The sequence below is a fragment of the Myotis yumanensis genome, unplaced genomic scaffold (assembly GCF_028538775.1).
Source record: "Myotis yumanensis isolate MYYU_CA2020_CCGP unplaced genomic scaffold, mMyoYum1.0.hap1 SCAF_3, whole genome shotgun sequence".
In the NCBI taxonomy this organism is placed as follows: Eukaryota; Metazoa; Chordata; class Mammalia; order Chiroptera; family Vespertilionidae; genus Myotis; species Myotis yumanensis.
The window spans coordinates 213,727,815-213,752,653 of NW_027223754.1; the positions used below are offsets into that span (position 1 = coordinate 213,727,815).

The 24,839-nt window shown below is 59.7% G+C and overlaps 1 protein-coding gene across 1 annotated transcript in view; it reads left to right on the forward strand.

Moving 5' to 3' along the window:
- TBC1D22A (TBC1 domain family member 22A) overlaps window positions 1-24,839 on the forward strand; it is a 123,196-nt gene that overhangs the window by 39,488 nt on the left and 58,869 nt on the right. The window contains exon 5 of the mRNA XM_070411319.1: window positions 23,729-23,799. Within this exon, the coding sequence (XP_070267420.1) occupies window positions 23,729-23,799 (71 nt within the window). The remainder of the gene's footprint in view (window positions 1-23,728; window positions 23,800-24,839) is intronic.

A 24,839-nucleotide genomic window follows, 5' to 3' on the forward strand; every position in this document is an offset into this window, starting at 1 on the left:
TCCCTGTGATGATCCCCCCGTGGGCGGCAAGTGACAGAGGGTGACCCTGCGGTGCCCGCAGGGGAGTGGCTGCGCTTTGAGCTGTGGCAGCCAGAGCTCCCTGGTGCCCTCCTCCTCCCCCGCTCGGCGGGCACCAGCCTTTCTTCTCTGCAGGCCCCGCGCGCACAGCGGGTTCCGGTATAATGAGGCTGTTTGGAGCCGCTGGAGGTGAGGACGTTCCTGAGTCCTGAGGATCACTGCCTGTGACGCTGGCCTCGCGTCTGCGCTCTGCGCTCCAGGGGTCTCTGACGGAGGCCCCTCGGCTCCTCCTCGACCCTGCTCCTTCCTGCCGGGGCTGCCTGCTCAGCGTCCCCGGCCCCTGCCTGCCCCCCTGTGGCTCCTGAGCCCTGCTGAGGTGGACTTCAGGGCGGGGAGGCGTGGCACAGGGTGAGTGCTGACGGGCTTGGGCGGGGCCTCACCCCTGCGTTGTTGTTGTGCTGCTGTCACACGGGGGGGCGTGTTCACGTGGTAATGTTTCCCAGCCCGTGCAGACCTGGGTTTGCCTGTTTCCACAAACTCTGGTCAGCAATGATCTTTCCTGCGTTCTTGTCCCTCAGCACTCTGCATATATTAATATTAAAATGTAAAATTATCTTTTATAGTAATCCTACATAATAAAGAGGGAATATGCAAATTGACCATCACTCTGCCACAAAGATGGCGGTGCCCACAGCATAGGCAGGGGTTTCTGTAACACAAGATGGCTGCACCCACAGTGGAGGCTGAGTTCCCGTAAGGAGCCTTAACGAGCAATCAGCAGGGACCTCAGGCCGCGCTCCCCACCTGGCAGGGCTTGACAGGGGACCTCAGGCGGCGTCCCCTGTCCTGGCACCGGGCCAGGAGACCTTAGGCCGCACCCCCCGCCTGGTGCCCTGCCGGGGGATCTGAGGCCACGCCCCCTGCCTGGCGGGGCTTGACAGGGGACCTCAGGCCGTGCCCCCACTTTGGAGCTTGACAGGGGACCTCAAGGCATGCCCCCTGCCCCGGCCCGGGCTGGGGGACCTCAGGCCGACCTCCCACCCTGGCGCCGGGCCAGGGGACCTGAGGCTGCGTCCCCCGCCTGCCGGGCTTGACAAAGGTGGGACCGGCCGGGTCTGGATCTAGCCCAAGGGGCGGGGGCGGCCAGGTCTGGGTCTTGCGCGATTTTGAGGTGCATGTGGGTGGGCCGGGACTTGACTCTGGGTCCCGTGGTGCACCCCAGACTCTGACAGGAAGAAGATTTTCATATACATTTTACTAATTTTTTCTCATCTCTGACACTTCTATTATAGAGAAAGGGCAAATAGCAATGTTAAAATATTTCCTCTAATTAATCCCCTTTTGTGCACGGATTTTGTGCACTGGGCCACTAGTAAAAGCCTAATATGCTAATTAGACCATACAGCCAAATGACCTTTCGGACATCATTCCGGACATCCTTTCAGATGAAACTGCAGTGTCAGGGGCTGAGGCAGAGGCGGTTAGGGGTGATCAGGCAGGCAGGCAGAGTGGTTAGGGGTGATCAGGCAGGCAGGCAGAGTGGTTAAGGGTGATCAGGCAGGCAGGCAGGCAGAGTGGTTAGGGGCGATCAGGCAGGCAGGTGAGTGGTTAGGGGCGATTAGGCAGGCAGGCAGGCGAGCGGTTAGGAGCCAGCGGTCCCGGATTGTGAGAGGGATGTCCCACTGCTGGGTTAGGCCCGATCCCACGGCAGTTGGACATCCCCCGAGGGGTCCCGGATTGCGAGAGGGTGCAGGCTGGGCTGAGGGACATTCCCCCCTCCCTTTACGAATTTCGTGCACCAGGCCTCTAGTTAAAGTATAAAATCTATTTTGCAAAGTCACTTTCTGGTCGTTAGTACTAAGTACTAATTCACAGTTAATTTCAGTGAGGTTTTAGCTTTGCTTTGGCCAGTGTTGCTGCCTATCTTGAGAGAAAGAGAAATCTTATTTTCATCTTAGCTTTCATCTTAGCTTGTCTCCTCTATTTTCCTTTTGTTAATAGTGACAATTATTTTTGGTGATTTCATTCAATTACAGTTCATCGTGGGCTCCTAGCGGGCCAGGTGCGGGGTCCTGGGGCTCCCCTTCCACAGAGAGACAGAGCAGGATACTGACAGGTGAGCAGGGAGGGACTAGGGCTCCTGTGTAAATCACGACGTTCTGTGAGCGCAGGTGAGCAAATGTTAGCCCACCTGAGAGTGCAGTGGGGGGGGGGCGCGGTGGGGCCCTCATGGCAGTCATGAAGAGCAGATGTGCTCCAGGTGAGCAAGCGTGAGCCCACGTGGGGATGCACGGTGGGGGGCACGGCAGTCATGCAGAGCAGGTGTGTCCCCTGGGCTACCCTCTGGCCCTGGGTGGGGCAGGGTATCCAAAGAGGAGATCTGATCATGACTCAGGGAATGAGTGCTTAGGACGGTGGCAAGGGTGGACTTCTTTTTATTTATTTTTAAAATCTTTATTGTTGAGATTATTACTGATCTCCCCCCCGCCGCCCCATTACTCCCCTTCACCCAGTTCCTGCCCTGCCCCAGGCCTTCACCACCCTGTTGTCTGTGTCCATAGGTAATGCATACATACATGCATAAAAGATTTTTGTTTAATCTCTCCCTGCCCTCACCCCCTTCCCTCTGAGAATCATCAGTCTGTTCCATTTTTATGCCTCTGATTCTATTTTATTCACCAGTTTATTCTGTTCATTAGATTTCTTATTAGTTTATTTTGATTTTTAGATTCAATTGTTGATAGGTATGTATTTGTTGCCATTTTGTTCATATTTTTGTTCTTTTTCTTCTTCTACTTCTTCCTCTTCTTAAAGAATACCCTTCACATTTCATGTAATACTGGTTTGGTGATGATGAACTCCTTTAGCTTTTTCTTGTCAGTGAAGCTCTTTATCTGACCTTCAATTCTAGATGATAACTTTGCTGGATAAAGTAATCTTGGTTGTAGGTCCTTGCTATTCATCACTTTGAATAATTCTTGCCATTCCCTTCTGGCCTGCATGGTTTCTGTTGAGAAATCAGCTGATAGTCGTATGGGTACTCCCTTGTAGGTAACTAACTGCTTTTCTCTTGCTGCTTTTAAGATTCTCTCTTTTTTAAAAAAATTAAACCTTTATTGTTCAGATTATTACAGTTGTTCCTCTTTTTTCCCCCCATAACTCCCCTCCACCTGGTTCCCCTCCCACGCTCCGCCCCTCACCCCCCGCCCCACTGTCCTCATCCATAGGTGCACGATTTTTGTCCAGTCTCTTCCCGCATCCCCCACATCCTTTCCCCCCCCAAGAATAGTCAGTCCACTCCCTTTCTATGCCCCTGATTCTATTATAATCACCAGTTCATTCTGTACATCAGATTATTTATTCACTTGGTTTTTAGATTCACATGTTGATAGATGTGTATTTGTTGTTCATAATTTGTATCTTTACCTTTTTCTTCTTCTTCCTCTTCTTAAAGGATACCTTTCAGCATTTCGTATAATACTGGTTTGGTGGTGATGAACTCCTTTAGCTTTTCCTTATCTGTGAAGCTCTTTATCTGACCTTCAATTCTGAATGATAGCTTTGCTGGATAAAGTAATCTTGGTTGTAGGTTCTTGGTATTCATCACTTTGAATATTTCTTGCCACTCCCTTCTGGCCTGCAAAGTTTCTGTTGAGAAATCAGCTGATAGTCGTATGGGCATTCCCTTATAGGTAATTGACTGTCTTTCTCTTGCTGCTTTTAAGATTCTCTCTTTGTCTTTTGCTCTTGGCATTTTAATTATGATGTGCCTTGTTGTGGTCCTCTTTGGGTTCCTCTTGTTTGGGACTCTCTGTGCTTCCTGTACTTGTAAGCCTATTTCTTTCACCAGGTGGGGGAAGTTTTCTGTCATCATTTCTTCAAATAGGTGTTCAGTATCTTGCTCTCTCTCTTCTTCTGGCAGCCCCATCATGCAAATGTTGGTATGCTTGAAGTTCTCCTTACACTATCTTCATATTTTTGGATACTTTATTCTTTTTGCTCTTGTGATTGGGTGTTTTTTGCTTCCCCATATTTCAAATTGTTGATTTGATTTTCAGAATTCTCTACTCTACCATTGAATCCCTGTATATTATTCTTTATTTCAGTCAGTGTATGCTTAATTTCTGACTGGTCCTTTTCCATCTTTTTGGAGGTTTCCAGAAGATTCTTGAGTACCTTATAACCATGGATTTGAACTCTATATCCAGTAGTTTGCTTCTTTCCATTTCTTTCATTTGTGACATGTTTCTTTGTCTCTGCATTTTGGCTGCTTCCCTGTGTTTGTTTCTATGTATTGGGTACAGCTGCTATGTCTCCTTGAGTTGGTAGAGTGGCCTTGTGTAGTGGGTGTTCTGTAGGGCCCAGTGGCTTAGCTGGGAGCTCTAGGTGCACCCCTTTGTGGGCTGTAAGCACAGCCTTGTTGTAGTTGAGACTTGATTGCTGTTGGTATCACTGGGAGGAATTGACCTCCAGGCCAATTGGCTGTGAGAATCAGTTGCAACTACAGTGAGAGAGCTTCAGTGCAGGAGACACCTTTATGGGGCAGGACTTGCGTCAGTGGGGCTTTGGTGCTCACTGAGTCTGCCCCTTGATGTGTCACTTATGGATGTGAAGAGTTGTACTCTGGGATGGTCTCACACTGACCACTGGGTACACTGGCTCTTGGGTCTCCAGGAGGTGCAAAGTCAGCCATTGCTTGGGGCCACCAAGTAGGAGCTACAGAGAGATCTGCAGATTCCTCCTCTTTGTATAGGGTTTGGAAGTGCCCAGATGAGGCCCAGCTGTGAAGCAAGGCAGGCTGGTGCTGGTGCCGGGCCTTGGGCCTTTTATTGACATGTTTGGGGCTCCCTGATGCAGCCGCAGCTTGTTTGAGAGATTTTAGCCTGAGCAAGGACAGACCATTCATATGCAAAAGCCGCTGCCCACAGCTTGGGTGGGGCTGTAAATTGGATGAGGTGGCGTCTCAGGGAATCACCAGGGCGGAGCAAACAGAAATGGCTGCCACTCAGCCCTGTGACTGGGGAGGTCTCAGCATGGGAACAATGATCAGGAGAAAGCCACCCCCGAGTTCCTGCCCCGATGCCAGACAGTCCAGTTCCTCCTCATATGTGTCTGTGTTCCCCAGAGGAAGCAGGACCTTGTAAGTTCAGTTCATGGTGCCGGCCTTTTAAGCGGAGCAGCTGGGTGTCCAGCAGCCTCTGTGTCACTGAGCCCCAGTCAGCACTGGTTTTTACAGCTTGTAGTTCTTACTTCCTGTAGGGACTTCTTTTCCGGCTCTGGGACCCTGGGCTGGGTGTCTGGTGTGGTGCTGGGACCCCTTGTTCCTCACAGGTGGCCTCTGCAGAGACGATCTCCCTCCCAGTTAAAAAAGTGGCCCCCATGGGTGCCAGACCAGCCCGTTCCCCGCCTCCACACCTCCTACCTGTCTCAGTGCGCTTTCTTCTTTACTTCTCTAGTTGTGGGACTTCCATTCAGCCAGCTTTCCAGTGGTTCTGGATGATGGCGGTTCTGTGTTTTAGTTGTAGTTTTGATGTGGTTGTGGGAGGCGGTGAGTACGGGCATTTACCTATGCCGCCATCTTCCCTCCCTCTCACGGGTGGACCCGGGAGTCTCCCTGCGGAGGCAGGGGTGAGGCTGGAGGCAGACCAGGCCTCCGAGGAGAGCAGCGGGTGGGGTTGACAGGCGGTGGGCTGTGCCTTTGGGAGCGGCGCATGTTCTGCCGGGCAGGGCTGCTTCTCCCGGGCTCGGGTGAAGGAGCACTGCCTTTTCATGTGGATATTAAGTTTGTTCCTCTATGATATTAAGTATAATTTAAAATTACCAACGTTTAGTGTGTAAAGTTCTGCCTGTGAATTGGAACGAGAGAAGTAATAGCTTTTCACGCTCGCCGTGTGCCAGGTGTGCGGCCAAGTTCTCCTGCCAGTGGCCCTGTGAGGTGGGTGCTGTGATCAGCCCGGTTCTATGGAGGAGGAACTGAGGCTCACGTGCACGAGGCGTGACAGTGAGGAAGCCCCAGAGCCTGGGCTCACGTGGAGGTGCCGGCTTCCAGGAGAGTCCGCCCGCCCAGAGCGGATGCAGGTGTCGCACCATCGTCCTCAGGGAGGTTTCCGTGGGCCTGTGCGCGCAGGCACTGTGTGGGCAGCCCAGTGAGGCGCGGGCAGGTGAGTCAGCGGTGTGCGGGCGACAGGGTGAGGCCACGATTCCCGAGTGTCCCAAGAAGAGCTGAGGCAGAGGAGCTGGCCCGGGGCCTGGCCGAGGGAGTGGGGCCTGGCCTGGAGGGCCCAGAGCTGTGTCAGCGGGCACACGCTCTGCTCACCTGTCTCCTGGGGACCTTGAGATAGACAGCAAAGCGGGCCTCTGGCCTCTGCCCGTTGTTCTGGGAGGGGCCACAGGATGAGCCGTGCCAGCGTGTCCAGACTGTGTCCGGAGCCGCACGGACCAGCTGCCTGGGGCTTTGGGAGGTGACAGGCTGCGCGGACCTCAGTAGCTCGCTGTGACCTTCAGCGTCCCCAGTGGGAGCAGTGAAAGGTGTGTCCGGAGCAGCAAGCCTCTGCTTAGGTAATGCTGAGCCTGTTAGGATCTGGAAGCAGCCAGGACTATCTCCGAGAGGCCTCACTTGGGGTGTCTGACTCCTGGGACGTGTCTCTGCTCTTCCTGTGGTCAGTGTCACTGTATCCCGGGGCCACCTCCAAAGGCAGGTCCTCTCGGAAGGGCCAGGGCCTGCGGGGGGGAGGGGTGGGGGGGAGAGGCAGCCCCACCCATGGCGGTGCCTGGGGTGGTGCCCATGCTGGGGTGGGACTGCAGTGGACAGCGCGGTCTCATCCTGGCCACACGCAGAACCACGTGGGTCCAGTGAATCACTAAGGACAGCTCAGCGGTGCCTGGCGGAGGCAGCGTTCCCGAAACGCAGTGGCGATGAGTACGCCCAGGCCCGGCTGGTGCAGGGCCTTCCGGGAGGGGTGGCAGCAGTGGCCAGGACCAGAGGTGCCACCCTCGGGATGGACAGGGCACTGTGACTCGGGGCACAGGTCCCCATCCTGGGCGGTGCCCCAAGGGCAGGCGCTGCCGAGCCACTGTGGGCGTCGTCGTTCCTGTGGCCCCGGGAAGTGCAGGGACTGGGAAGTGGATCCTAATGCCATTCCTTATTTGCCAGTCTCACCTGTCCAGGACACCTTCACGTGCTAGGAATTCAGCCTCATCGTGTGGAACCGAGGGAGGTCAGCTCCCCAGCTCTGGCTGTCGCTGACATCTGGGCTGGGTGTCACTGCGAGCCGTCCGTCTCAGGCGGCCCGGTGTCGGGTGTCGGGTGCCAGTGGCCACCTGTGGCTCTGGCTCCCCTTGGACAGCGCAGGGATAGAGTGTGGTAGGGGCTGCCTACGAGGGTGGCGGTGGATCCTCTGATGAGGTGACACCTAAGCGTGGACAGAAAGATTGGGGGCCTCCTAGGACAGTGATGGCGAACCTTTTGAGCTCGCCGTGTCAGAATTTTGAAAAACCCTAACTTAACTCTGGTGCCGTGTCACATATAGACATTTTTGATATTTGCAACCAGAGTAAAACAAAGATTTATAATTTTGATATTTATTTTATATCTTTAAATGCCATTTAACAAAGAAAAATCAACCAAAAAAATGAGTTCACGTGTCACCTCTGACACGCGTGTCATAGGTTTGCCATCACTGTCCTAGGAGAAGGAGCTTGTGACTTCCTGATTTCAGCTTTCCAAACACTCCCTCTGCCTTTTCTGGGGAGGCGGGAACACCTTGGAGGAGTTTCGTGGTCCAGGGAAGCTTGGTGGCATGGGGGGGGGCGGCACAGGAGAGGGTGAGACTGGGGGACTTGTTTGGGGCACATTGGAGCCTCCCAAGCTGGACCTGCTGGCGCTGGAGGGGCGCTTAGGGCTGGGCGGGGTGTTAGAATGGGGACCGTTCACGGGGACTGGCGGCTGTGGAGAAAGGACGGGGGTGGTTGGGGGCACGTGGGGCTTGAGTGCCTGTGGGATGAGCTGGCTGAGATGTGGGTCAGCCACTGGGGAGGGAGCTGGGCGAAGGGGAGGCCTCACGGAGACCCGGCTCGAGGGCACAGCCCCCCTTTCTCCTGTGCCAACCTCCTGGGGGAGCACACTTCTTTTGCCTTAAAATACGGCATTTGAGTTGGAGTCTCAGGAGGGGGTAGCGGAATAGCTGTGTAAACAATTTAAAGTTGATTGCTAAATGTCCACGATCCCCAAATCCCTTTGCCACCAGGAGTTTCTTAGAGGCACCTTTTCTCCTGGGGGTCCCCTCTCTGTTCCCTACCCAGTCATGGTGGACGTGGAGCTTCGCCCACTGGGAGCCCTGTCCCTCTGTCCACTGCTCAGAGCAGCGCCCCCTCCCCCCCCAGCACAGCACCGGAGGCCACCCTGCCTTCCAGCTCCTCCCTCTCTCCCACGCTGCTGGTCGCGGCAGAGAGGCAGAGGAGCTGCTGTGTCCATGGCCATGGGCACGCGCTGCCTCCCGCCAGAAACAACGAGGCCGTCATTTTATAAAGATCGTCTCACATACTGGACACGCGGTGTGGAATTTGTGTTCCACACAGAGTGCGTGGGGCCCAGAGCCTCTGTGCTCTGTCTCGTGGCGCCGTGAGTGCGGCCTCTCCCTCGATGCCTCCCCCGCAGGCAGGCGTGGGACAGGCACGCGTGCCCGGCGTTGGGCCCGTGGCTCCGTTTGTGTCTGCAGGTCCCCCGTTCCACCTGCCCGTGCCTGCTGCTCTGTGTTCTGGCTCACTGCTGGGTGCAGGTGACGGCTTCCAGGCTGTGCCTGTTCGCGAGACGTGCTGGGTTTTCTGCCCACGTTGGGGACCGTTGCGTTTCTCTGTTGGAACTCTGTGCCTGCTTCGCTGTGACGGTGTGTGCGTGTGGGAACGGGTTTCCGTGAGGGAACCTTCGCCCTTTGTGGTGCCGGAAGGTGGACGGGGGCGGCAGGTGGGTGTCTGGGCCCCTGGCGGGCGGCCCCTCCGAGAGCAGGTGCCTTCTCACCAGGGCTCCCGAGCCCACAGTCCGAGTCATCGTGCCGGACTTACACCGAGAAAGTGGGGTGCAGAGTTACTGGTCAAAGGTCACACAGCCACGAAGGGGTGGGGCAGGGTTTGAACCTGCTGGGCATTCTGGCTCCGCCTCGGAGTGAATGCGCTTCGGGGAAGAGGGAGCCCGCGCCACGGCAGCCCCTGGAGCACCGCACCTGCCCCGGGCGCTCTGTGTGCAGCACTGCTCTGAGTCCCCGACGCTGGAGGAGGAGCAGGCACACGCTCAGAGGCCATGTTGTCTCTGTGGACAGTCGGTGCTTCTGCAAAGGGTTCCAGGCTCCGCAGGCTGGCTCTTAAAGGGACAGTTGGCGTGACACCTGTCAGTGCGGGCCGGCTCCTGTGTCCCGCCAGCCTCGCTGTGGGAGGCACAGGGCAGACCTGCTGTGTGACCTTCGTCAGTGTCCCCACCCGGGCTCCGTCCTGCCCGCGAGGTGGGTGGAGGCTGCGGGCTGCTGGGGGGCTGACGTGGACAGAGGCTGCTTTTCCTTGGTGACCGGAGGCAGGAGACACGTGGCCCTGACCACTCATTTCCTGTGCAGCACACGCAGTTTTGAAAAATCAAAGTGGTGATCGGTGTCACTTCAGAATGGAAGGAAACAGTAATCGTGCGTGTGTGGCGATAGAGCTCGTGGGAGCGCTCAGCCGGGCTCCTGGCTCGCGGTGCGGAGCCGAGGACTGAGACAGCGGAGCCCCTGAAACGCAGGCGGCCACGGCCCGGGGCCCGGTGCTGAGGCGGCCCCTTCCCGTCGTGCTGGGCCTGCGCAGCGGCGCCTGCCTCGCTTTCCCCTCTCCCTGCGAGTGAGTGGTCGGCAGTTTCCACAGTAGGAGGCCTCTGTCCTAAAGGTGAGTCCCCGCCCCCCGCTCAGTGGCACTTGGCTTTCCCAGGCGATTGGTCGTGGCTTATTTTTGGTTAATCCCCACCCCAGGATATTTTTTCCATTGATTTTTAGAGAGAGTGGAAAGGGGGGGCGGGGAGAGAGAGAGAGGTGATTGAACCTGCCACCTGCTGTGCGGGCCCACGCCGCCACCACTGAGCCACGCCGGCCAGGGCTGTGCTGACATTTTTTGCATGGAAAGTGCAGGGGAAGGGGCTGGAGCTGCTGGGTTCCGACCACCTCATCTTGCATAGTTACATCCTCAGGACGGCCCTTCCTGGTCGCAGGGGGCGCTCACACCTTGAGCCCGGGCTGGGCGGCTGTGAGCCGGAAGCTGGCCTTGGTCTGAACACAGCACCGTACTGGCTGGCCTCCCAATATTGGTACGCTGCTGGTCCCGGCTGGCGGCGAGCTGTAAGTGTGCAGTGAGCACACGGGCTGAACACTCCACCGTGGAAGTCTGGCCACCGTGCCCAGGACGGCCCCTGACTGCGCTGGCACTCGGGTGACTGCTGAGTGAATAAGTGAGGACTCAGATCACCCAGCGGCTGCTTCCCCTTTGTGTGTGGAGACAGGGCAGCTCCTGTAAAGCCTGTTTTCCTTCCTTCCCAGAAAGCCATCCCAGAGGGCTGCCCTCCGCTGCGGGGCGGGGAGGCCGCTGCCTGGGGAGGGACTTGCGCTCCGTGCTCCTCAGAGTCTGTTTACCAGTCTCCGCGCAGCACTCTCCGCCGCGAATCCATCCGCATCCTGCTTCGCCCTGAGGAGTTGCGGCTGCCCTTGCCAGTGGCCTCTCCTCCCGCCGGCCCCTGAGCCCCAGGAGGCAGGTGGGGTCCAGTCCTCGCCCTCCTGTGCGTCTTCCCCGTCAGCACACGGGCCTGTGTCAGGGCTGGCGGGTCAGTGCTGGGCCGGTGTGCGGCCTGGGTGGGCTCGGGGAGGCCGCAGTGTCCGTGACAAGGACTGACCTCGTGCCCAGGGTGGAGGCCAGGGGCTGGCAGGGGCGCCGGCGTCTCTGGAGGCTTCTGCCAGGATGCCGTGTGCCACACCCACTCCCATTGCAGTGGCCAGAGGGGCGCACAGCCAAGGCCCGCCTCAGGGGCAGGAGTATGTAATGGTTCCCAGGGAAGTGGGCCCCATGAGCTGGGGTGCGCCCTCCAGCCAGCGTTTGTCCCTTGCAGGGCCCATGTCCGGCGGCCATGCAGAAGGCGATGTGCGGAGGCGCATCTCGGGCTGCCCAGGCAGGAAGGGGTGCCGCCAAGCTGGTGCGCGTGGGTGACAAGGAGAGGAGACCCGAAAGGTGTCAGAGGGAGATGGCGCCCCAGGATTGGGGACCCATGGAGTGTGGGGCACAGGGGCAGCAGGAGGCTGGGTTTGGACCCTGGGTTGATGGCACGACCTCCTTGGAGAGGAGGCCATGGGCAGGCGCAGGTGGGCAGGCGCGGCATTGGGTGCGGGACACTGGGTTTGTGGCTCCCTGAGGACTGCGATGGTGGCGGGTGGGCCTCTGCAGCCGCTCGTGGGGGGAGGCACAGGACGGACAGAGCCACCCGAGGTTGCCATGGGCGGGAGGACCTGGGGTGAGGGCTCCCTGTGCGGGACATGGTTCCGGAGTCTCCGTAGAGCCTCTTGTGTGGTTTCCAGCACATTCTCCGAGCGGATTCTCTTGGCCACATTGTTTTTTAAAAATGCGTTTTTATTGATGTCAGAGAGGAAGGGGAGGGAGATGGAAACATTCATGAAGAGAGAATCATGGATCAGCTGCCTCCTGCACGCCCCTCACTGGGGATCGAGCCCGCAACCCGGACATGTGCCCCAACTGGGAATTGAACGGTGGCCTCCTGGTTCACAGGTCAATACCCAATCACCGAGCCACGCCAGCCGGGTTTGGCCACGGTTTTAAGAGTGAGGGAACCGAGGCTCACAGAGGTCAAGAACGTGCCCCAAGGTCGTGCAGCCATCGAGGCCGAGCCGCAGTGAGCCTGGTGCTGGGCACAGGGCACGTGACTGCTCCTTCTCATGGAGGCCGCTCCCAGGCCTCCGCTCCAGATCCCGTCTAGTAGATAATGAAATTTTCTTGTAAGCAGTTTTTCAAGAGCGTTCACCCCAGGGCTGATGGGCAAGGTAATGAGGATTCCCGTCAGGGCTCACCCAGCCACCCTGGGCCTGAGCGTCAGCAGGGGAGCGTGCAGCGGGTTCGGGGTCTGATTTATAGCTGCCTGTGCCCACGGCTCTGGCAGAGGCTATAAATAAAATTAAAATAAATGGAAACAATGCACCCATAAATCGTGTTGCAGGGACCTCCGATTGCCTTTTAGAGGAACCCCAATAAAACGCTGTCTGGCTATCCGTCTGTGGGAGAAGGGCAGTCCATCACCGTGGCCAAGCCAGGAGCACGGGACAGGCTGGGCTGGCCTCTCCAGGTGTGGAAATCCGCTGACCCGCTGGACCGGCTGTCAGGTGTCCGCCAGCGGGAAGTCCTGGGTCAGCCCGGCTCCTGGGTACAGGCTGTCAGGTGACGGTGGGAATATTGGGAGGCCAGCCAGTACGGCTTCGTTCCTTCTCTCTTCCAAGTCCACACGGGGATGTGTCCTGGCGAGGTGGAGGCCCAGTGGGGAGTCTGGTCGGGATGCCTGTGTCACCGGGGGGGGGGGGGGGGGGGGGGGGGCGGTGGTTAAGGCTGGGCTGGAGCGGGGCTGGAGGAGGGGGGGAACCGGCGGCGGCAGAAGCCACTCTCTCAGACCCTTGCTGTGTTCCAGTGAATGGTTCCCAGGAAGTTATAATCTGTGAAAAAGGGAGCCTTCTTAGAAATGGGCTGCTCACTTCATTCATTTACTCTTTAATGTATGTGTTTTTATTGAGTAGAGAGGAAGGGGGATTGAGCGGTGCTTGGGCGCCATGGATGAGCAGGGCGCTGGGTGTGTGCACGGCGCATGCTCGCGAGGATGGAAGCTGGCAGAGCGAAGGGCCTGGGTGTGCGTGGCCACGGGGCCCAGTTCTCCTTAAGCGGCGTGGGGCCTGCTGGACACTGTCGTGCCGGGCCATTGGTGGGACATGCACATGGTCCCACCTGTTTCGTGGGCGACCATGGACTTGGGGACATCCTTCTCCTCCTCCTAAGCCTGCCATTTTGAGCAAGTTTTCGACCTCCAAACTGCTGGCCTTACCTGTGAGGTGGTCTGTGGGGCGTGGCGCCTCAGGCGCCTCTGCTGCTCCTGGCGGTGTCCCCGCCTTCCCGTGGGAGTGTGTGCCCGCCTTCCCGTGGGAGTGTGTGCCCGCCTTCCTGTGGGAGTGTGTGCCCGCCTTCCCTTGGGAGTGTGTGCCCGCCTTCTTGTGGGAGTGTGTGTCCGCCTTCCCGTGGGAGTGTGTGCCCGCCTTCTTGTGGGAGTGTGTGCCCGCCTTCCCTTAGGAGTGTGTGCCCGCCCTCCTGTGGGAGTGTGTACCCGCCTTCCCGTGGGCGTGAGTGGTACGCTGCTGGTCCCGGCTGGCGGCGAGCTGTAAGTGTGCAGTGAGCACACGGGCTCCGTGAACAACCCCGTGTGGAGCGGTGCCAGGAAACGTTCGCAGGTTACTGCCCCCGTTGTGTGCATTTTTACAACAATCATGACAACTACCTCGCAGAGATAGAGGCGACAGAGGACGCGAGGAGCCAGATGGTGCTCTGTGGCTGTTCACCCGATGCCCAGGGACCGAGCGGCTCTGGCTGCCGTGGGAAACCGCCGGGCATGCTCCCTGTGCCCGTGGACGAGCTCCTGGAGGCCCCCTGGCTATCGGCACCAGCAGGCACACAGTGTGGCTGCAGCACTTGGGGGTGGCCCCTCAGCCTTTGGGATTGAGTTGCCACCGGATGGGTCACTCATTCTCCGGTTGACTGACCCCTCCTAGAGACTTCTGGAAAGTTCTCTGTAGAGGGGACATAGCATGTATCTTCTGTTTGCAGCGTCATTACTGCTAGCAGGTTCTCTGGGGGGAAGGAGGTCGGGCCTCCTTTGTATTAAGGGACGTAAGTGACGTCTTTTCCAGGGTGACTCCCCTGTGAGAACAGCGCATTGCGGACGGTGCCCGCTGCTGCTGCCGGCGGACGATGCCCGCTGCTGGCGGACGGTGCCCGCTACAGGTGGATGATGCCTGCTGCTGGTGGACGATGCCCGCTGCTGCTGCCGGTGGACGGTGCCCGCTGCCGGTGGACGATGCCCGCTACAGGTGGATGATGCCCGCTGCCGGTGTAGGGTGCCCGCTGCCGGTGGACGATGCCCGCTACAGGTGGACAATGCCCGCTGCCGGTGTAGGGTGCCCGCTGCCGGTGGACGATGCCCGCTACAGGTGGATGATGCCCGCTGCCGGTGGACGATGCCCGCTGCTGGTGGACGGTGCCCGCTGCTGCTGCCGGCGGACGGTGCCCGCTGCCGGTGGAGGGTGCCGCTGCCGGTGGAGGGTGCCTGCTGCCGGCGGAGGGTGCCGCTGCCGGTGGAGGGTGCCCGCTGCCGGTGGAGGGTGCCGCTGCCGGTGGACGATGCCCGCTGCCGGTGGAGGGTGCCCGCTGCCGGCGGAGGGTGCCGCTGCCGGTGGAGGGTGCCCGCTGCCGGCGGAGGGTGCCGCTGCCGGTGGACGATGCCCGCTGCCGGTGGACAGTGCCCGCTGCCGGTGGACAGTGCCCGCTGCCGGTGGACAGTGCCTGCTGCCGGTGGACAGTGCCCGCTGCCGGTGGACAGTGCCTGCTGCCGGTGGAGGGTGCCGCTGCAGGCCTTGCTGTGCCAGCGATGTGTGGGGGCTGGGAGATCCTGAGCCAGGTGCTGTGGTTGCCCATCCCTGATGGTTGCAGTCCCCGTCTCGTTGGCTGTCATGTGCAAGAGTGTGGCCCGCCGCTGGCCAGCCTCGCTGTGGTGAGCGCGTGTGCGTCTGTGGAGACACGCTGGGCCGCGCTTCTCCTCGGAGCCACTCGCGGTGCTGGGGGGAGGGAGCGACGGGGAAGCGTCTGCCGCAGTCAGTGTCAGTGAGTCCCGGGCCCCACTGCCGAGAATGGGAAGCTCTGGGGAGCTTGCTGCCTCTCCACCTCTCCCCGCTTCTGGGAAGGGTATCAGCCAGCTGTGACAGCAAATGTGTCCCCATGAATCACCTGGGCGGTCATCTCCCTCTCTAGGCGCCCTCCGGGCCTTCCTCACGGTGGCCTGTGCAGCTGCGGCCACAGCGCAGCCTAGAGAAGGCGCCTGCAGTGCACAGCGTGTGGGTGTCATCAGCGAGGACCGCCCTGGTAGCCGGGCGTGGCGGTAGGACAGGGCAGGACTGGAATGGGCAGGGCTGGGAGGACAGTGGGAGAGCAGCGTGGCGGCGGGGGGTGGAGTGTGCTGAAGGGTCCTGGGAGGCTGGGCGGATGGTTCTGCCTGGGTCCCTGTGGCATCCTACCCAGCCTCAGGCTGACGCGGCATGACCCTGGTGGGTGGCAGGACTGCTGTCGGAGCGTGGTAGCAGGCTCGTGGCCTCGCGTGACTCCTGCAGGGAGAGCCCTGCTTGCGGGGGGCGGCCCGGCTGTCCCGGAGGCACAGCGTCCTGGGTGGCGAAGGAAGTGCTGTGGATCAGTCTCGAATCTTGGTCCCGGCGCTGTGGCTCGGAGCCTCTGCAGAGCTGCATGCAGTGTGCCCGCAGCGCTGCCTTCCTGCCTTGGGCCCTGCGGGTCTGCGGGCAGCTTCTGTGTCAGCGGCCATGTCTGTGAGGCCGGCGTCCTCGGTTGTCGTGGGGAGAAGAGCAGGAGCAGAACGCTGGGCTGTGGAGGTTCCTGGGGAATTCCTTCAGGGGCAGTGCCCAGCTCCCCTCCGCCGGGAGGTGCCATCCTCCGTCAGTGTGCCTGTGCTGGGCGCCCGGCACCCGGGGCCCGCTCCGTCTTCTGCACGGGCTCTGAATAAGTCTTTTGTTCCATTGAGAAGATTAAGGGCAGTATGTGGTTGAAAAAATTTTAATGAAGCACCTAACAGAGCTATTATTCATTTTTGAAACAAGTGGCTGCGGTTACCATAGTAATGCTAAGCCTCCGCTAAACATGCTCCTCTCCTCTCCGCTGTCGTCGTTTTTGTCAGAAGCTGCTGGGGGAGCTGCGGGTCCGCGGGCCCGGCCTCCGGAAGGATTTCCCAGCTCTGCTGAGTTCAATCATTCAAGGAATTTATGTTGTAGGAGCATAAAGCTTATAAGTCTAGTTTATCATATCTATCATTTAATTGTTCATGCAAGCCAGCTCTTCATGTAGCGATTTACAGTAATCTCGGAGAAATAACAGTTTTGTGTCACAAGATGAATAATGCGTGCAGAGAAAGTGTTGAGCGCCTTGGAGTCATCATGCTCACACCCGCTCCTTCGTGGGGAAGTGATAGAACGATGCTCGCGCACTCGCTGCAGCCTGGGGGCTGGACGTGGTGCTGTGTGCGCCGGTCGCCGGCCTCAGGAAGGCCGCTGTGGGGGACCGGGCACCTGGCTGCAGTGACGCGCAGGCGGCAGCCCGCCAGAGAGCGGGCAGAATGTCGCCGAGGGCCCGGAGGGTTGGTGCGGGGAGAAGCTGTGATTACAGAGGAGCCGTGTCGCCGACACGCCTCTGGGACCAGCTTCCGTGTGTGCCGTTGGGGTTGTTGTGAGGTCCAGCCGGGGGGGGGGGGGGCGCCCCCGAGAGCTTGGAGGGCAGAGTGTGCCCAGGGCTCCCTTCCTTCCTGTCCCCTCCGCCCAGCAGCACACGGGGCGTGCTCTGGCGTGTAAACCGTGAGGCTGACGTGCAGCAGCTGCTGCGGTTTTCAGGGAGGATGACGGAGCAGGCCCTGTCCGTCCTCGGCGTTTGTCCCGGGCCTGGTGACAGCCTCCGGCTGGCCGGGGCTTTGGGCCTGTGAGTCCGTGCTCTCCTCACCGTTAAGGTGGGAGGAGTCAGTTCCCCGGGCCTTGTGGCTGTGGCCAGCGTGGGGGGGGGGGGGGGCGTCTTCTTGGCCAAGGATGAGGGCTCTCCTGGGGGACCGGTCGCAGCTTTCCAGGCGGGAGGCGATCCATCGTGCTGCGGGTCTGAAGGCTCCAAGCCAGTTGTTGTGAAAAATGCCAGCACAGGCTGAGGTGGAGAGCGCGCCAGGCCCCTCACCAGGAGTCGGCAGGGTGGTCCGCGGCCTGTCTCTCCCCTTCCTTTGCTGTGGTGTTTCAGCGCCGGTCCGACAGCATGTCCCCTCCCGTCCTGTGCCTCCGGCTCCAAAACCCTGCCGGTTTCCACATGGCGCTGCCGGGAGGCCTCCAGGCCGCGTCTCCCTTCCCAGAGTCTCCTGTGGGTCCCCCGGGCGGCTGGACTGGGGGCCCCGCCTTCCTCGAGTCGGAGCCAGTGGTCTGGCTAATGGGGCGAAGGCTGTGCGGTCTGGGAGCCCATCTGTGGTGAGCCCCCTCGCATTTGGAGAGCCAGGTGGGGGGGCACCCTGGAGGCATTTGTTACGTTTCAGGCTGTTTGACGTTTAGGTTTCCCTGTGTGAGGCCTGTCGTCGAGGATGTCGAGGATGTCGCCACCCCGGGAGACTGGGCGGCAGAGGGACTGGGAGGCCGGTGGGGCCCCTCCCCTTCTGTGGTGCAGAGATGGTCGCACGCGGGACTGCGTGGCGCTCGGCCGTGTGGGTCCTTGCCTCCCTCTGTGGAGTCTGTTCCTCACCCCACCCCCCGTGCCCACATGACGTGGCAGATGTGAGAGCTGCTCTTTTCTCTTGGCCTGCAATCACGCTGCCAGGTTGCTGCTGGCGCCCAGCCTCGTGTCTTCCCAGCAGGACTTCCGAGACCTTTATCACAAGATGCATGAGGCCACCACGCTGCGGGGGCCCTGGGTCTGCGGGGGCCCACTCATCCCGGGGAGGGGACTGGGGTTTAGAATAAAGAGAGTTTCAGCTCCAAATGGCCTTTTATATACAAACACTAAACATGTAAAGGGCCTGCTGTGCTCTGGCGCCTGGGGAAGAAGTTGGAAAGGGTTGTGTGTGCCCTGGCGGCGGCTCTGTTGGTTGGCGCATTGTCCTGCACCCCGAAGGGTTGCAGGTTTGATCCCCGGTCAGCGCACACAGGAGGCAACCCATTGATGTTTCTCTCTCTCTCTCTCTCCTCCCTCCCTCCCTCCCTTCTTCAAAATCAATAAAAACCTGTCCTCGGGTAAAAATAAACACAGTGAGTGAACAGACGGAGGCTCTGCAGTGAGGCCGGTTGGCCCTGCACGCTGTCCTGCCCTGGACATTCTTTCTGGGCGACAGTTACTCTGGGAAGGAGGCGCCGGGCGGGTGGGAGAGTGAACTTGACCTCAGTACTTGGAAGGCGGCTCTGCCCCGCGGTAGGTGTTGGCTTGTTCAGAGCGGGAGGCTCAGGAGCGCCTCTGCGTGTGTGGGGGCTCTCCTGCCACCTCTCCCCGCGGGGTGCGTCCCAGGGCGGACGGAGCTCTGCTGGGGCCGGAGAGCGGGGAGGGGCTGCTGGGGAGGCCGCGAGCAGAGAGCTGGCGGGAGGGGTCTGGGCCCACAGACTGCCTGAGCCTCGCTGCACGTCAGCGCCGCTCCTCAGGCAGCTCCAGCGGCTCCGAGGGCGGCCCAGGGGCAGCTGGGTATCGTCTTTAGAAATCCTTGTCCCGGACTCCGCCATCTTCACTGAGACAGAGGCCACTTCCAGGGTCCAGCTCAGTGGCTCTGAGTAAGTCTGTAGAGTTGTGTAACCGTCGCTTCGTGAATTTTAGATCTCCGAGCCCTGGGCCCACGAGCAGTCACCCCCACCCCCCCCCCCCCGCCTCCCCCCCCATCCCAGACAGCCCATCTACCCCCTGCCCCCCGCCCCCCCCCCCCCCCCCCCCGCCCCAGGCAGCGCACATCTACCCCCTGCCCCTGCAGATGGGCCTCTCACCTCCGCCACTTGGTCAAGGTTCATCCTACTCATCCGCTTGTCAGTGATGGGCCCTGGAGCTCTCCGCCTTCCTGGCTGTGTAGGAGTGCCGCCAGTTCCCGTGCAGGCCTCGGCGCTGCGTTCCCTCTCGGGCAGCCCCGGAGCGGGAGTGCTGGTCCCTGGAAAACTCTTTGCTGTTTGGGGACCTGCCCGATGCTTCCGAGGGGCTGCAGCCCTTTATGTCCCTGCCCCCGCCCGGGGTGAGGGCCCAGTGTTTCCCCTTCGGGGGCGGCCTCGGTGGGTGCGCAGTGGCGTCTCCGGTGGCTGGATCTCCCTGGTGGGATGAAGGTGAGCGTCTCCTCAGGTGCCGACGGGCTGTTTGTGTAGCTGCTCTGAAGACATGTCTGTCGAGATCCTTGGCCGGTTTTTAATTGAGTCTCTGTCTTTCTGTTATTGACATCTAAGGTTCCTGACACTTCGTGCTGCCTGTCGTGTTCTAGTTGGCGGCTCCGGGGCCAGGCGGGAGGGAGGGACAGAGGGACGCCGGCTGTGGACCGGCCTGGCTGGCCCCTGTCCTGGGCGTCTCGGGCCTGGCAGCTGGCTGAGGGCCGCAGATGCGTTGTGGTGGAGGCCGGGCAGGCGCACCCCGTCTTCTTCCTGGCCTAGAGCCGGTCAGATGCTCCCCTCCTGGTTGGTGGTGGGAGGTGGATGGGCCTTCAAGGCTGGCCTGGCCAGGGGGGCTTCTCGGAAGAGGTGGCCTAGGACTCTCCAGAGGAGGCGGTGGAGCAGCAGGACGCCCCGGCCCCCCCCCCCCCCCCCCCCGCAGAGAAGTGCTTTTTCCGGCCTCGCTGAGGAAGCAGCTGGTGTTTTAATAGGATTTGTCCCCCCCATCAGGCATCTGTGTGCTCACTGAAGTACGTTCCAAAGCAAGAGGAAGGAAGGGAGAGGGGAGAGGGGAGAAGGGAGAGGATCCCACCTGCGGTCTGAGTAGGTCACTGCATTAAACCCGCACAGTCAGACAGAAGCAGCATGGAGTGTCTGCCGGGACCATCTCCCCAGTGGGGTTGTACTGACGCAGCCTTCACAGTGCAGATCACAAGGAATTGTGGTCGTGGCATTGTTTTCATGAAAATAGCTCAAAACTTTACTTTCCAGGACGCAAACCCACTGTTGTGGAAGAAAGACATGTCGTTTCTCGTTTATTTTCAGCGTCTCAAAACTTCTCACACTTCAGCTTGCTCTCTTGGAGGACGAGGTTTTGCAGTCTGAGTGCAGGGAAACGGGACCGGAGGCTGAAGGAAAGCCAGACAGCGTTCAGCACAGACGCAGGCCGCTGCAATAAAGGCTGGAAAGGCCGTGCAAACATCATTCACGAGAAAACTCATTTGCTTATAATAATGTCAGAGAAGGTAAACATCAAGACAAAGGGTTTTATTAGAGACAGAGGGATGTTTCATAATGATAAAGGGTTCACCTCATTAAGGAGATAATATCTTTCCAAATGTGTGTGCGCCTAATAATCCAGGTGCACAATGCGTGAAGCCAACATCGACGGGAAGAGAGAGGGAGGGACACATTCCCAATCAGAGGCCGACATGTAACTGCCTCCCTGAGCGAGCGATGAAACGTGCACGTTTAACAATCGGCAAGAGGTGAAAGATGCTCGCGCACTGCCAGCCCCGGCCCTCCCCGGGCGAGCCAGCGCGGGAGGATGCGTCCGTCACCGGGCAGACGGGTGAACACCACAGCACTGCGGGCACCAGGTCCTCTCCCTGACTGTCCGTTAGAGGTCGGGCTGACGGCGAGATTCCAGGAAATGCTCCGATATCTGGACCTTTGTCAACACCCTTCTCTAACGACTCACGCTCAAAGGGTACAGGGAGCGTTGGAGAGCATTGGGGCTGAGTGATGACTGCGCATACAGCACGTGTCTGATGCACTGAAACAGCCTGGAGGGAAGTCTATGAGAAGAGGGTCGAGGCTTCTGATCCAGCATCAGAGCTACCACCTCAAGAAGCTCGGAAAAGAGGAGGAAACTCAACAAAACCAGGTGAAGAAGGGAAGGGAGAGAGGATGGAAACAAACCGGAGAACTGCAAAGTGGAGAAGAAGGCGACTCAGCAGAGTCTACAGTAGTTCCTGGGAAAGATCAATACGGACTTGTCGGTAGACTTATTAAAAAAAAAAAAAAAAAAAAAAAGCAAACACCCAGCATGAGGAAGGGATGAGGAGACATCATACAGACCCACAGACATTAAAGCTAACGGGGGCGGGGGGTATTCCAAGTGTACGCCAAAGGGTTCGAGAAGGCACACGGAATGGACGTACTCTGAGAGGCAGGGCCTGGTGGAGGGACCAAGAGGAATCAAAGCTTTACATCTCCCTGTCAATTTAAAGAGTCAGTGGCATGCACACCTTCAGGGGAGAGCGTCAGGTCAGAGGGCGTTGCTCTTACTCGTGAGCTCTGAACGTTTAAAGCAGGAGCGACCTAGTCCCCGGAGGCCTTTCAGAAGAGGGGGGCAGACGCTTCCCGTCGCCGGTTATTCAGGCAACAGGAGCCCCTTCCAAACCTCACGGAGAAGTTGTAGGAAACGGAAAGTAGAGACTGATCTCTCTGAGGAAAAGACACGCAGGCAGTTGTAGTGGTTCTGGCTGTGCCCCGGGGAGGTGGGCCCTGGGCCTGGCCGTGCCTCCCTCCCCCTGCCCCCCTCCCTCCGCGGCCCCTGTGCCCAGGGACGTGCCCTGAAGTGGCGCTTGCTCAGCGGGCCTGGGCTCCCTGCCTCTGTTAGTCTAAGTAAAACCGGTCACTTTCTCCGTGGGCTGGTGTCTGTTTCTCGTTAAGCTTATGCCTATACCCTCTTCACTTTATTTCATTGTTTTTTTTAAAAATATATTTTTTATTGATTTTTTTTACAGAGAGGAAGGGAGAGAGATAGAGAGTTAGAAACATCAATCAGCTGCCTCCTGCACACTCCCCACTGGGGATGTGCCCACAACCAAGGTACATGCCCTTGACCGGAATCAAACCTGGGACCTTTCAGTCCGCAGGCCGACGCTCTATCCACTGAGCCAAACCAGCCAGGGCTATTTCATTGTTTTTGCTGGTGGAGAAGGGCTGTCGATTTCTGGTTCTTGGTCTGGCCGTGGTGCTGAGCTCAGAGCCCGGTCCCCTGCCTCCTGGTGCTTCCGGCCTCTCTCCTTCGGCCTCCCCTGAGGCAGGTCTGGTTCCTGGGGGAGCAGACCCCCTCACCTCCGACCCAGCGCCTCAGAGGGTTCCCAGCAACGTGCTCTCTTCTCTGCCTGCCTCCTCCAGGGGTGCTGGGGGAGGTGTGCCCCCCGAGTTCTGGTAGAAAGGTGGACGGGCGAGGGGGCCTGACCTCTGTGAGGTGGCTTTCCCCGGTGGCCCCGGTCAGCACGCAGGGGAGCCATGCTCTCCAGGGTGACCCCACCCATGGGCCCTTCCTGGAACAGCTGCTTCTGTCTTGGTCGCTGGGCCTGTGTGGACCCTTTGTCCGTGTCCACACGTGAGCTGGGTCTGTGGTACCAGACCCTCTTCCATGCTGGCAGGTCACAGAGTGGACAGACCTGGGAGAGGGTCCCCGAGCCCCGGGCCACCTGGCTGGCCGTTGCCCCATCTCCTGGCAGGGGCACGCCTGGTGAGCCAGCTGCCTCTGTGGTAGCTCCCTGGGCACCGGCGCTGTGGTCAGACCCTTCTCTCACCTATGACCTACGCTCAGGTCCCCAGCTGTGGTCTCGTCCCTGAGGAGACAGCTGCAGGGACCTGGAACCGGAGGTGTCTGGGTTCCTTCCCCCATGGACGGCGTCGGGAAGGCCACCTCCCCCCAGGGCCGGCCTGCGGGCTCGCGTGGTGTCCGCTTCGGGCCCTCGGGGACCGGGGAGGGTTAGGTCTTCCCAGGCGGCTGTGAAGTGAAGTTGTTGCTGGAACTGCTGCCCAGTCGCTCTCCACGCTCTCTGCTTGGGCTTTAGAACCGGAAACGGTGAGGTGCTGGCGCTGTTTTGGTTGATTGAACTACCAGGGCTGCCTCCTTATCCGTCTTTATTCCGAGTGTGAATCACCTGCTCCCAGCTGTTGGGTGCTTCTGGATTTAAAGGGAAGCAATGCCTGCCTCGGGCAGTGGGCCGAGTGGCGACACACCTGCACATTGAAATGCGTTTCTGGCCACGCAGGGCATGTGAGTGGGACTCAAGGAGACACGACGGTCAGGCAGGATCCAGGGGCCCGTCCCCTGCCCCTCCGTCCCCTGCCCCCGGGCGGCCGGCCCGCCCTGCATGACCTCCACACATTCTGGTGTTTGTAGGCAGAGGGACTTGTGTACTTAGCCCACCTGGTGCATGAAGCATGCCACACCTTCATGCGTGCAGCGCGCCATACCTTCATGGGTGCAGCGCACCACACCTTCATGCGTGCAATACCCACACCTTCATGTGTGCAGCACGCCACACCTTCATGCGTGCAATACCCACACCTTCATGCGTGCCGCGCACAGGCCTCTCCAGGGCACTTTCCTCCAAAACTCGTCTGAGAAAGCGACCGCACAGTGTTCTCCCGCAGAGGTGAGAGGAGGAGCCACAGCCGCACTGGGCATGAAGTTGGGGAAAGGCACTGGGGGTGGGCAGAGCAGGAGTCAGAGAAGGCAGTGGGAGGGGAGGAGGGAGGCGGGAGGCGGGAGGCAGGGGCACTGGCACCTCTGGTCCTCGCCTGTCCCAGGGGGAGCGGGGACACGGGTGCACTGACAAGCACATCCTCTGAGCGGCCGTGCGCCCGGGTGGCGCTGACTGTTCGGTGCAGAGAGCGTCTCACGGGGGATGCCCATCGTGGAGGTGCATCTGGCTGCACGTGGGGGTGGGGGCGGCGCATGGGCGCTGACTCACTAACTCCATTTCCCTCTTCTCTTTTGCCCACAGAGGAGCTGCGGAGGCTCAGCTGGTCCGGGATCCCGAAGCCGGTGCGTCCCATCACGTGGAAGCTCCTCTCAGTGAGTGCTCATCCCGGGGCCTGCTCGTCGCCGCCTTCCCCGTGAGGGCGGCCCCTCGTCCGTCCCCTGGGAGGGCAACCCCGTGTCCGTCCCCCTCATCTGGCCGGAAGTGTGGCTGGTCACTCGGACGCCTGGTCTGTGGCGATGCAGGCCTTGGGCTGAGGACATGGCCCACCCTTGGCCTCATGAGGAGCCGGTGTGACAGGGCTGCCAGGACATGTGAAGCCCCAGTCAGGGCGGCCGTGTGTTCTTGCTCTGACCTCCGTGTTGTGAATAAGCTCCGTGAGGCGTGCAGACCTGGTGAAAGGCCCGCGTGGGAGGAGGCGGCGGAGGGTCAGGGCCGTGTCGGACGTGCTTTCTGCTGCTCTCAGCCATGGCGCCGGGGACAGGCTGATGGGAAACAGTGGCCTCTGCGATGAGGGCGGAGCCCTCGCTCCTCACCCCACAGAGCTCTGGTCCGGGAGCCGCGTGGGCGAGGGGTGGGTCACGGTCCCGCGCCCACACGGGGCTCCCGGTGGGGCAGCTCCCCCTTCATTGTTTTGGAGCCAAGTCAGCGGGGACTCTGTTTGCTCTGAACGGCCGACTTTGACAAGTTAAAGGACGCTTTCTCGCTAATGAGTCTCAATCAGTCTGCAGCTTAGCGCCTCGTAATCCCAAACGCGGTGCAGCCTGAACGGTGACTGCGTATTGATTAAATGCTCTCTCGCTATTCAGTTAGACCTGCTGCAATTGCTGGTGTTTTGTTTGTTTTAAGCGTTTCTCTCCAGTCTTCCTACCTTTCCCTTTAAGGTGGGTTTCGAGCTCCTCAGAGGGAATTGTGGGAAGTTGGGGTGAAAACGCCGTCAGGCCCCTTCACGGCAGTTTGCGTTGAGGGTGTGCTGCGTCCCTGGGCAGGTGTCGCGCGGGTGACCGCGTCCTGTTCTTTTCCTTCGGTGCCCGACTGCGGGTCATGGTTAGATCCTTACATGCTGCCCAGGGATTGGCCTGGGCCTCGGGGCAGAGGAGCCGAGCGGAGAGGCCACAGGTGCCCCCGGGTGGGG